The following is a 13416-nucleotide window of genomic DNA, read 5'->3' on the forward strand; positions in this document are numbered from 1 at the left end:
CTGACTATAATGAAACATAATTCAATAAAAGAACTGAAAGTAATGTTTTTCTGTTGAATTTAATGTATAATTCCCTAGATGTTTTTTGGTTCTGAGACAGTGGTCTCCAATCCACAGCATAACATTTCGAGGTTACAGACTCGATCGCTCTCATGGCAACACCAGCCATGCACACGTCCGCAGAATCTTGTTGCCTTGAAGCTCAGTTTGACCGTGGGGGAAAGGAATTCCAGCACAGATTTGTTGAGAAATGTGAGGTCGTTCACCTCTTGCAGCCTGATGCAAGATGAGCGCGGAGATCTTTGGAACCGACAGATCTGGGCTGACGTGACTTTGATGGGCGTGTGAGCCTGGAAATGTGAAGAATGTGCTGTCTCGACTCCTGCTCGCAGGCTGACTTTCACTGAAGCAGGATAGCAGCAGGCCTTGCGTTTAAATGATTACACCACAGACATGCCTCAATAGGCCTCTCTGTGAGAAGCTTGTTGGCAATCGGTCAGCTGTCCATCCTCCAGTGAAGCAATACCAAGTGTATAGTCTTGCTTGTTTGGCATGGTTCCCTGCTCCCATTTTATTACCCATCAAATAATGGTCACGGTGGCTCAGCCCCATCAAATTAAGGTTTGTGCATCCAATTAATTGACTCTCTTGTACACCTCCTACTCTCTCCACCCCCACCATTGGTGGTGGTACCTGCCCTCAGAATTCCCTGCCTAAACTCCTTCACCTCCCTCTGCTCCTTATAACCATCTTTTATGACCATGCATTTCTCTTTCAGTTAAGATACAGATCAGCCCTGATCCAATTAAACAGTGGGAACGGATATGAGGGGCTGAATGGCATCCTCCTGTTCCGATGCATTCTTTCAGTGGTACAAGAAAACTGAGGAAGGGGAGACAACTACTGAAGGTCACTTGTACAAAAGCCATTGTGTAAATGACAAGGGATATAAGATTTGCAATTTCAACACAAGCCAGAGCTGGAACATGGGATCTTCCTGGTCTGTGTGGCTCCTACTACTTGCTGGATAAACCCACAGAATGTACCTTGGAACCAATCAAAATCTTCAAAGTCCATATTAATTGACTTAATATTTACAGGAGTAAATGTATCAAAAGTGCATCTTTTTGCTTAAAGTACATTTGTTTACTTTTAATTAGAATGCGGCCAAACAAGCAGCAGCCGCGGCAACGCAAACTATTGCGGCATCCCAGAATGCATCGTCGTCCAATAAGAACACAGCTGCGCACCAGCAACTGGTCCAGAGCTGTAAGGTAAAGGGCCTGATGGGAAAGCTTCAGGGTGTTTGGCGTGAATCTGTATCGGTTCCCCTTCTGGTTACTTCTTAGCTTGGATAAATGTTGAGCGCATTTCTGAGCAACTCTCGCTCGAACTAGCAACCTCGGATTAAATTTGGCAAAAAGGGGACTGGGGAACGGGGCACTGACCTTTGACCTCTGGGTTCATGGGGTCAAATCCAGGCCGGAGTTCACGGAATGAACGTTGCTTCATTTTGTTGGCTGGACGGGGAGTCTGGACTGCGACTGAAATTGGTGCATTAGAGAGTGTTCCCGTGAGGTTCAGCCTGGTGTGAAATATTGGGAGTTTTTAAACTGCATTAAGTGTGCATTACAAGAGCTTGATTTGACAGCGGGTGCCTGTACTGATGCATAGCATTTTCCAGCACTAACGCCCTTACCTCAGTGAGTCAGTGAGTGTGAAAAATCAATTATTTGAAAAAGAAATGAAATGATTCCCTCTTTTCTGAATCATTTGCCAACTTCAGTAGCGTGTGACCTTCCTTGGGGGCCTCACTAGCCCTGCTCGAAACTGTCCAGCAGGCTTGGTGTGAGCATCCCTGGCATCAGCCGTACTGCCAACCCATGCTGGTTTGGAAGTGGAATTGGGTAAAATGCAGATAAAAATCAAAACGCCAGAACTGGTCTTTCGGAAATGGAAAAGATATTCTGGAAATACGCCGCAGGTATCTGATACAGAAAGCCAGCTTGCTGTTTTGGGGTGTCGCCCTTTGTTGGATGACACTGATGGAGGGAGTTTAACTAACAGATGACGGGCTTTAAGCCTTTGCTTACTGATGACATTTCGCAGTGGGATTTATTATGGGCGCGAGCGCATGGAGAAGAGTCTTTCCTGCAGCTCAGGGAACTGCACAGTGAGGCCCATTGCTCAACCAGACGGCTCGAATACTTCAACAGCACTTAGTTGGCTGTGAAGCACTTTGGGATATCCTGAGGTGGGGTGCTGTAGAAATGCAGCTCTTTTTCTTTCCTTCCTTCCCATCCACATTCCTCTTTTTTACTTTTTTTGCCCCATCCCTATTTGCCTTTGCGAAGGTGATGGTGAGCTGCCTTCTTGAACCACTGCAGTCCTTGGGGTGTAGGTACACCCACAGTGCTGTTCGGAAGGGAGTTCCAGGATTTTGACCCAGTGACAGTGAAGCAACGGCGATATAGTTCCAAGTCAGGATGGTGTGTGGCTTGGAGGGGAACTTGCAGGTGGTGGTGTTCCCATGCATCTGCTGCCCTTGTCCTTCTAGGTGGCAGAGGTCACGGGTTTGGAAGGTGCTGTCGAAGGAGGCTGGGTGAGTTGCTGCAGTGCATCTTGTAGATGGTACACACTGCTGCCACTGTGCGTCGGTGGTGGAGGGAGTGAATGTTTGAGGATGGTGGATGGGGTGTTGATCAAACCGGCTGCTTGAAACACGGGCAGTTTGAAGAAATTGTTCCCTCACACGTGTTGGCTTGTATCTCCTTTTATAGGCTGTCGCTGATTATATACCTCAATTGGTGCAAGGTGTCCGAGGAAGTCAGGCTGAGCCAGAGAGTCTTAGTGCCCAGCTTGCCTTGATTATCGCCAGTCAGAACTTCCTTCAGGTATGTCTCGCTCTCTGCCTCTCGCCTGCTCGCTGTCTGCCCCCCGCTCGCACGATCGTGGCGCCTCTCAGGCTCACACTCTGTCTCTTGCTCGCACTCTGTCACTCTCTGTCTCTCTCACGCTCTGTTACAAAAAGTTATCAAAACAAAAAGCTTTAACACAAATGTTTTTTTTTAAAGTGCAACAAAGGAGTAATTAAAGTTCCCCAAATGCTGAAAATACAACTTGAGTTTCTCCCCCCAGGCTTGCAACTCGAATTTCTAGCCCACCTCAAACTAACAGCCACCATTTCTGGCCCACAATGCATTGTTTCCGGTGAATGGCCCATATTGGCCCTGATGCGTCCTTGACTTGTCCCTCGTGACTCCAGTCTGTGGTTCTGCCCTCAACCCGTTCCTACTGTTCCCATGCCACCCGGGCCTGGACTCTGTGTGGTGACTGTATGAGGTTCAAGTGCTGCCGGACACAAACCTCCCCAATTCAGTCATTCTGTCTCCCTGCCCCTCCCCTGTGATAGGGCACCCCAGAATCCCCGTTCCTAGGACTCCCTGCCTGAGCCATCAGATCCCAATGGGCTACGTGCTAGGATGATGTAAGAGCCCCGAGGAATGTCCGGGCTCCATTGTATGTGGCTATATGTTAGTCGACTGGAGACCCACCAGTGTGGTACCCATTTTAAATAAGGAGTCAGAGCTAATCCGAGTCATTGCAGACCAATTAGTTTTAACTTCTGAGACAGGAGTGGGAGAAATAAAGGGTAAAATTGCTATCTAGAGCAAGAACAGATAGTTAGAAGGAGCCAGCACAGATTGCAAAAGGGGGCAGTCATGCTTGACAGACCTCATAGGGGTAGCAGACATGGTAATTACTGGAAATGCAGTGGACATGGATTTTGGTAAAGCCTTTGACAAGTTACCACGCAGGAGATCATGAAGGACGATTAATGAGTATGGTATTGAGGGGGCAAAGAAAAAATATTGGATTAAAAATTGGTTAGAAGGGAGAGAACAGTAAGTTGGCGTTGATGGCAGTTTTTCAGAATGGTTAGAAGTGGGTAGTGATGTCCCAGAATTCAATTTTGGGGCCATTCTGTGCACTGTGTATAATCAATGATTTGGATATCAGCTTAGGGAGTGACGTCAATAGTTGCAGATGATAGCAAAATAGGAGGTATAGTTAATTCTTTAGAAAATCAAAGAAAGCTGGAAAAGCAGATGGATAAGATGAGGAAAATTGGCTTAAAAAGTAGCAGATGGAATTCAGTTTCAGAAAGTATGAGCTGATGCAATTTGGTTAAAAGAAATAGTATTATACTCTGAATGGTAGAAGGAAGACTGATGTGGGAGAACAGAGAGAATTAGGGGTACGGTTTCACTGAATGTTGAAGGCAGTACAGAAAGTGCTGGAAGTACTCAGCAGGTCAGGCAGCATCTGTGGAGAGAGAAGCAGAGTTAATGTTTCAGGTCTGTGACCTTCCATCAGAACTGGCAAAGGTTAGAACAGAATTAGGTTTTAAGCAAGTGAAGGGGAGGGTGGGGGGTGGGGGAGAGAAAAGCATTAGTCCAGAGAGAGTGTTAATAGTGGAATAATTGGCAGCTCTGACTACATGAAAAACAGGCACATGGTTAAAAAATAAAATATTAAAAAAAGGCCAGTCATGCTCTGAAGTTATTTAACTCAATGTTCAGTTTGTACGGCTGTAGAGTGCCTAATTGAAATCTGGTGCTGCTCCTCGTGCTTGTGTTGATGTTCACTGGAACACTGGAGCAGGCCAAGGACAGAACTGTTAGCATGAGAGCGGGTGGGGGTTGATGAGATGGCAAGTAACTGGAAGCTCGGGGTCCTGCTTTCGGACTGAGCGGAGGTGTTCCGCAAAGCGGTTACCCGATGTGCATTTGGTCTCCCCAGTGTAGAGGATACCACACGGTGAGCCAGCGGATACAGTATACTACATTGAAAGAAGTACAAGTAAATCGCTGCTTCACTTGAAAGGAATGTTTGGGGCCTTGGATAGTGAGGAGAGAGGAGGTAAAACGGCAGGTGTTACACCTCCTGCGATTGCAGGGGAAGGTGCCGTGGAAAGGGGACAAGGGGGTAATGGAGGAGTGGACAAAGATATCGTGGAGGGAACAATCCCTTCGGAATGCTGACGGGAGGGGAAGATGCATTTGGTGGTGGCATCACGCTGGAGATGGCGGAGGATGATCCTCTGAATGTGGAGGCTGGTGGGGTGGAAAGTGAGGACAAGGGGAACCCTTTCGTAATTCTGGGAGGGAAGGGAAGGGGTGAGGGTAGAGGTGCAGGAAATCGGCCGGACACGGTTGAAGGCCCTGTCAACCACATTGGGGGGGAATCCTCAGTTGAGGGAAAAGGAGGACATGTTAGTCGCTGTCATGGAAGGTAGCATCATCAGAGCAGATGCGTCGGAGATGAAGAAACTGGGAGAATGGAATGGAGTCCTTACAGGAGGCAGGGTGTGAAGAAGTGTAGTCGAGGTAGCTGTGGGAGTTGGTGGGCTTATAATGAGTATTAGTGGATAGCCTATCCCCAGAGATGGAGACACAGAAGTCAGCGAAGGGAAGTGTCAGAGATAGACTATGTAAAGGTGAGGGAAGGGTTGAAATTGGAAGCAAAGTTGATAAAGTCTTCCAGTTTGGGGCGGGAGTAGGAAATGGCACTGATACAGTCATCAATGTACCGGAAAAAGAGTTGGGGGGAGGGGGCCTGAGTAGGACTGGAACAAAGATTGTTCGACATATCCCACAAAAAGACAGGTATAACTAGGACCCATGTGGGTACCCATAGCAACATCGCTTACTTGAAGGAAGTGAGTGGAGTTGAAGGAGAAGTTGTTCAATGTGAGAATAAGTTCAGCCAGGTTGAGGAGGGTGGTGGTGGATGGGGACTGGTTGGACCTCTGTTCGAGGAAGAAGCGGAAAGCTCTCAAACCATCCTTGTGGGGGATGGAGGTATAGAGAGATTGGACGTTCATGGTGAAGAGGAGGCGGTTAGGACCAGGAAACCTGAAATTGTCGAAATGACATAGGGCGTCAAAAGAGTCACGGATGTAGGTGGTAAGAGACTGGACCAGGGACGAAAAGATAGAGTCAAGATAAGAAAAATTGGGTATGTTTTCAATGGAACAACACTGGTTGCAGGGTGATATAATAGAAGTTTTAAAAAATTATGAAAAGAGAGGGTCAATAGAGACAGACCATTTCCAATCGTTGAGGGCTCAAAAGAGGCCAAACATACAAGATTGAAGGTGAAAGATTTAGAACAGCGAGCAGGAAAAACCTCTTCATAGAGATTTGTGAAGCTATGTAATTCACTTCCAGAGTTCATGGCTGAGATTGGAAATATGTCAGCATTCAAGATTCAATTAGAGAGATGGTTCAAGGGATATGTTAACAGCAAGGGTAAATGTGAAATGACTACTTCGAGGAAACGCTAGTATGGACTCTGGGCCAAATGGCCTGTTTCATGTAATATTTATGTATTTTTCTTTGTAAAAGCTCTGATCTATGTTGACACTGTCCCTCCCAGTGCTCTAGGTCGCTCCTGACCCTTGCTTACAATGCTGATGAATGCTGGGATCCCCCTCGACTATGCCATTGAGAAAATGGCGGTGAGCTGCCGCCTTGAACCGCTGCAGTCCATGTGCTGTTAGGAAGACATTTCCTGGTTTCAGTCCCAGTGACAGTGAAGGATATAGTTCCAAGTCAGTGTGGCTTGGAAGGGAACTGGCAGGTGATGGGATTCCCATGCGTCTGCTGCCCTTGTCTATCTAGGTGGGAGAGGTCGCGGGTTTGGAAGGTGCTGTCGAGGGAGCCTTGGCAAGTTGCTGCAGTGCATCCGGTAGACGATACACACTGCTGCCACTGTGCGTCGGTGATGGAGGGAGTGAATGTTGAAGGTGGTGGGTGGGTTCCAATCAAACTAAATCAGGAAAACCTTCATAATTGACATTGGAATTGACTGCTGAGTTACCAAGACTAGCTGATTCAGAGTAAGTTGAGTATTCCCTGGTCCCTTAGGGCTCTAATAGATTGTTTCTTATTGTATTTGACAGCTATACAATAAATCAGCCAACCATTACCAAACACCATTAATAGGCCTCGTCTTTGTGGTACACTTCTCCAGCTTTAAGCACTGCTCACACGTTGCTATCCCGTCTGTTTGCTCCATGACAGATTCTTCCTAATTGTGTTATTAAGGTGCCACTCTGCATATCAACTCAATTTGAATGCTTGTAGAGCAATAAACATAATCTAAGGGATAAACATGTTTAAGGTTTAAATAATTAATGCTGTGCAATGTCTGAAAATGCTTAACTGTTTTGTGGGCAGCATTCGGAGATTTTTACCCTTTCCGCAGTTCATTTGATAGCTGTAAAAGGAGTTAGAGTATTGTTTCAGATATTTACAGCTGGTCTCTTTATGAGTTGCTGTAGCTCAGTGGGTAGCACTATTGCCTCTGAGTCAGAAGGTTGTGGGTTCACATCCCACTCCAGTGACTTGAGAGCATAATCCAGTGCAGTACTGAGGGAGTGCTGCACTGTCAGAGGTGTCATCCTTTGGATGAGACATTAAATTGGGGGCCCTGTCAGTTCGCAGGTGGATGTAAAAGATTCCATGGCACTATTTCGAAGAAGAGCAGGTGGGTTATCCCCGGGTGTCCTGGCCAATATTTAACCCCTCAGCCAACATCACTTAAAATGGGTGATCTAGCCATTATCACATTGCTGTTTGTGGGAGCTTGCTGTGCGCAGATTGGCTGCCGCGTTGCCTACATTACAACAGTGACGACACTTCAAAAGTACTCCATTGGCTGTTAAGCGCTTTGGGACGTGCTAAGATTGTGAAAGGCGCTATATAAATGCAAATCTTCCTCCTCAATGATGCTGTTGTGTTTCCCTAGCCTGGAAGTAAGATGGTTTCCTCTGCTAAAGCTGCCGTGCCCACTGTTGCTGACCAGGCCGCTGCCATGCAGCTTGGCCAATGTGCCAAGAACCTTGCCACAAGCCTGGCGGAGCTCCGAACGTCTGTGCAAAAGGTCGGTAATGGGTGGCATATCGCCGCCAACTTGTCAGGTTTTACTGGATATTCTGTTGGGTGTAAAGAGTTTGGTAACGAGTGAAACTGTCTTAAGAGGAGCCTGAAAATGAACTAAAGCAGTAGTTTCCGATTCCCTTGAATGCAGGCTCATGAAGCGTGTGGGCCCATGGAAATCGACTCGGCTTTGCAGTCGGTACAGACTCTGAGGAATGAACTGCAGGACGCCAAGATGGCAGCAGCTGATGGGCAATTGAAACCACTGCCTGGGGAGACGGTAAAGACGGACCTTCCTTCTGAACCCATTCTGTTCTTTTCCAGTGGCGATCGTCACCGTTGGAATCCCTTTTAAGAATCAAGTTATTGCCAAGAATTGTGATGAAAGGAAGCAGGCCTGTCTGTTTAGTTCAGTTCATTAGTGTTGGCATGTGAATGTTTTTATTCAAACAGGGCTGAGAGTTTGGTGTGTAGTCATATCCCAAGCAAGTTACTGAGCCCAGGAGTATCGCAGAGCTGGATTCACATTAGTCACCTTCAGTTCAACCGGGTGTCACCAGGACACCACCATTGATCATCATATCCCTGGATGATTCAGTCCAAGTTCCTTTGGGAAATGCCACCACTTGCTGTGGAATCCTGTTCTCGGGTGGGATGATTGACTCTGGATTCCTCTGCCGGAAGGTGTGAGGATGCTGGATTGAGGACAGGCTGCGTCATCATGTGCCCGGAAGGAAAGGGAATTTCCAGTTGTTGAAGGAATGCTTCAGCATTAAAACTCTGTTCATCTCCATTGGGTGCAATGCCTACAATGATCACTGGTTGTATCCAAGTATTAAAAATAGAACAAAAGAAAAGTATGATGAGGTTAATTATCGTGTCTGAGTTTCTAAGAATAGTGGATGGTCAGACTGTAAGTCAGTGGGGTTGTTTTGAAGCACTTTGGGAAATTTCTCAACACTGAAGGCCCTATCAGGTTTTGATTCTAATCAACTCATGAGATGCCAGTCCAACATTTATTAATCAAAGTCCATGTGAACTTGGTCAGACACAACATTAATCAAGTCTATCAGACCAATTTCAATACAGGCAAAATTCAGTAGTTGGGTGCAGAGTTGGGATGCCCAACGTTGAGCAGTCAGTTGCAAATCAAAGTAGATTCTCCAACCACGGATATATAAATGCAAGTTATTGCTCTGAGGATGTCCACCTGTAGCACCAATCGGAGTTGTGCATTTCTGAAATGTTTTTTTTAACTTGCTGCATCTCCTGGAGGAGGTTGAGGCTGTGGGATTCTAGTCCACTTTACATTGACAAAAATGCATTTGAGAACCAGGATAACAGGGAACCCAGAGTTTCTCAAGACTGCCGGACCTTCCAGGGTTAAGGGAAGTAGATCAAGGCATCAAATAGACCTGGTGTGTAAAATCACAACATTTCAAGCAGTCAGCTATATAATTTAACCAGCTGGTACCAAAATACAAACCGACCTCGAAACTATTTATAGCCCATTACAGTCACATGACTACAGTTTACTGTTAAACTGCAGTAAGAGCTTATTAACTGAATGCCATTTACTCTTTAAAAAAAAAAGTCCTAAAAATCCGATGAAGGTTACTGCATGAACTGTTTGCATTTCCCAGGAATATTTTTGGCTTTAAACGCCCTCCCCCAGTCCCATGAATTGAGATCAACACACAGCATGACCTGTACCCCGTTATTGAAGCTAATTTCTCCCGCTGTGCCGTGTGTGGTGCCATTGATTTGATATAAGCAGCAGTGAAATGGTGAAGTTTCCCATTCCAAACAGATTTACATTTTTAACTGTGTTAGGTTGAATTTTAATATCTCTCTCCTTGCTGGAGCTGCTTCTTTTATTTGTCCATAGAATAAATAGCTTGAGATTGTGGGTAGCACAAGATGTATTAAGCAATCGCCTTTAGCCGCCATGAACCCAAATGGTTTATGCTGAAGGCCCAGAGATCAAGGCAGTTTTTGCAGTCGGCTGTCAAGTTGGGATGATAATTATGCAGAAATGATTGACCAGTCTTTGGTACAGTGGAAGAGTACATCATTCATCAGCGTGCGCTGAGATGCTAAACCATAACAAGTTGTTTCACCTTGTCACAATAGAACTGAAACAATAGAACTGAAAGGCATGACCTGCACTTGAAGGGGGGAGATTCAAAACTAATGGTGGAAGCATTACTTCAGTGAGTGAATGGCCAGTCTACGGAATAGACTGCCGAGTGGCAAACAAGGCAACCCATTTCTTCCATTGTTGTCTGTGCAGAGCAAGATCTTTTGATGTCGCCCTGCAATAGGTCACACTCTTTGACCTCTGTATCTTCACTTCCCTCCAGGTCAATCCAGTCCAAGACACACCCTGTGCTTCTGCTTGTTGACATTCTGGAACTGTCTAATTATTGAGGCAGTAGTCAATTGGCCCATGTATGGGCATGGTAAGGTTTTTGAGCCGTTCAGACTGGGAAGGCTATGAGGGTTGGATTGAGACTCTGCAGTTGGGTTTCGTAGCTATGTGCAAGGGAGAGGAAGGATCATCTCGGGTTCTTGGTCTTGTCAGACATCCAATCATCCCTGTTGGAAAGTTTGTGTGTTCTTGTGACAGCAAACAGGATCAAGCTCAAGTGTCATTCCCCACTCCTGTTGAATAGTTCTCTCTCTGTTTGGGCTGTCATAATAACCCATCTGCTTCATGAATGTCCTTCAGGGAAGGAAATCTGCTGTTCTTACCCAATCTAACCTACATGTGATTCCAGCCCCCCCACCAGCATGGTTAACTGTTAAGTGAAGTGGCCTGGCAAACCACTCAGCTGTATAACACCACTGCCAGTGGTTGAAGAAGATGGCACACCATGACCTCTTCACGACGACAAGGGGTGGGCAATGAATGTCGGCCTTCCCAGCGGCGCTCACATCTTGAGAATGTATATAATACTCACAAGTAAAGAGACCTTCACCAGCAGCTGTAGAATGTATTTGATTTAGAAAAGGAGGGTTATACATTTGGGAAGAAAGAACATGGTTATGTTTGTGCAATTTGTTGATGTTGGATCTATGCAGTAATGGATCTCTTGCCTTGCTATCTTTACAGCTGGAGAAATGCGCTCAGGATCTCGGAAGTACATCCAAGGCTGTTGGCTCTTCAATGGCGCAGCTCCTTACCTGTGCAGCTCAAGGAAATGAACACTATACAGGTGGGTGTATCTCAATGCAATGGGCACTGTACAGGTGGGTGTATCTCAATGCAATGGGCACTGTACAGGTGGATGTATCTCAATGCAGTGGACATTGTACAGGTGGGTGTGTCTCAATGCAATGGACATTATACAGGTGGGTGTGTCTCAATGCAATGGGCACTATACAGGTGGGTGTGTCTCAATACAATGGACATTATACAGGTGAGTGTGTCTCAATGCAGTGGACACTGTACAGGTGGGTGTGTCTCAATGCAGTTGACACTGTACAGGTGGGTGTGTCTCAATGCAATGGACATTATACAGGTGGGTGTGTCTCAATGCAATGGACATTATACAGGTGGGTGTGTCTCAATGCAATGGACATTATACAGGTGGGTGTCTCTCAATGCAATGGGCACTATACAGGTGGGTGTGTCTCAATGCAATGGACACTATACAGATGGGTATGTCTCAATGCAGTGGGCACTATACAGGTGGGTGTATCTCAATGCAGTGGACATTATACAGGTGGGTGTGTCTCAACGGAGTGAACACTATACAGGTGGGTGTATCTCAGTGTAATGGACACCGTACAGGTGGTGTAACCTCTTTTGTTGACCTCTGAACCTTGCTGTCCAAACCGTTGCAAAAAATATATAATTTTCAGCGTGCTTCATTGGAAAATATGCCAGCAGCTTTACCCTGTAGCTCCCAGAGGAATGGTGGAATATTTGGAATCCCATTGCATCTCCAGTGCACAGCTCAGCATTCCAGAGCAGACAATGGTTTTCAATTACTTATCTGTCATGTATAAGGTGAAGTTTCACAGTTACGCTGATGGAAGCTGACTCATGGTGGGAGCATGAGGAGACAGTAATAGTGAGCAGTCCCAGTTATACCAATGAGCCTGAGCTTGCTGCAGCGGGGCATCTTGCAGCATGCCCTGTTAGAATCATAGAAAGGTTAAAGCACTTGTCCCATCATGCTAGTGCCGGCCAAAAAACGATCCACCTATTCTAATCCCACCTTCCAGCATTTGGTCCGTAGCCCTGCAGCTTACAGCACTTGAGGTGCATATCCAGACTCCTTTTGAATGCCTCAACTACCCTTTCAGGCAGTGAGTTCCAGACCCTCACCGCTCTCTGGGTGAAAACGTTTTTCCTCATCTCTCCTCTAATTTTTCTACCAAACACTTGAAATCTATGCCCCCTCGTCACTGACCTCTCTGCTAAAGTGAATAGACCTTCACCTCCACTCTATTCAGGCCCCTCAAAATTTTGTACATTTCGATCAGATCTCCCCTCAGCCTTCTCTGTTCCAAGGAGATCGACCCCAGACCTCCCCTGCACTCTTCCGCACAAAAATGTTTGTGTTGTAACTTGCTGAAAGTGTGAGCTGGTAACAGCGCAGTGAGGGCAACAGGGCGCCTGGGATGAAAACAAGAAATGCTGGAAATACTCAGCAGGTCTGGCAGCATCTGTGGAGAGAGAAGACCCGGGACCTCAGTGAACGTCTGGACCAACAGTTGATTACTTTAATGAATGAGAATTAAGGATTGAGAAACAAACAGGAACAGTGGAGAAGGAAAAGGGCTGAATTAGACTCAAATCATGTCCAGAAAGAGAAACAAAGAGAAGGAAAATATTATTGAATTGAAAGAGAGAGAAAGAGGAGACAAAGGAAAAGTAGGACAAACATTACATTTATCATTTTTAAAATCTCCCTCAGGTACAATCTACAGGAGTGAGACCTGACAGTTTAAATTGTTCCCTTTCTGGGTCAGTGTGGTTGATTGGTGTTGCATTAATAGTTACCAGATTCTTTTTAAAAAAAAAAGGTATTTGCACTGTTAATTATCAGCTCTAACTTTCTGCAGCGAGTTTAATTGGCACTTGCTATACAATTCCAGTCAGTTCTTAACAGGGAAGCTGAGGGCAAGACGCCGTTTGTGCAAAGTGGAGTAAGTCGAGCAGCAAGCTCTGGAGATTGACAACTCCCAGCCTGTCTCTTAATCCCCTGCATTTGCTGGCTGATTTGCACATGAACGCACCAGTATTTTTCCAGCAAGATCCGACCCATGCGTTGAGCTTGTCGGGCTCAATCATGAATGGCTGCCTAATATCCTGTCTGCTGTATTTCCAGAGGGTTGGCACTGACTATTAGATGTTGATCAGCGTTATCTGGAGAAGCAAAATGAAGCTTTTTAGATTTTCTTGGTAAATCGAGAGTTCTTGCTGTTCTGCTTGGGGAGCATAAGAACAGGAGGAGGC

The 13416-nt window shown here is 46.0% G+C and overlaps 1 protein-coding gene across 7 annotated transcripts in view; it reads left to right on the plus strand.

Annotated features, from left to right (window-relative positions):
• Window positions 1-13416, plus strand: part of tln2b (talin 2b) — a 293811-nt gene that overhangs the window by 188350 nt on the left and 92045 nt on the right. For all 7 annotated transcript variants that reach the window (XM_068015241.1, XM_068015242.1, XM_068015244.1 and 4 more), the window contains 5 exons: window positions 1161-1274; window positions 2781-2894; window positions 7816-7950; window positions 8098-8226; window positions 11062-11164. In XM_068015241.1, the coding sequence (XP_067871342.1) occupies window positions 1161-1274; window positions 2781-2894; window positions 7816-7950; window positions 8098-8226; window positions 11062-11164 (595 nt within the window). The remainder of the gene's footprint in view (window positions 1-1160; window positions 1275-2780; window positions 2895-7815; window positions 7951-8097; window positions 8227-11061; window positions 11165-13416) is intronic.

This window comes from Heterodontus francisci, chromosome 35 (genome assembly GCF_036365525.1).
Source record: "Heterodontus francisci isolate sHetFra1 chromosome 35, sHetFra1.hap1, whole genome shotgun sequence".
Lineage (NCBI taxonomy): Eukaryota > Metazoa > Chordata > Chondrichthyes > Heterodontiformes > Heterodontidae > Heterodontus > Heterodontus francisci.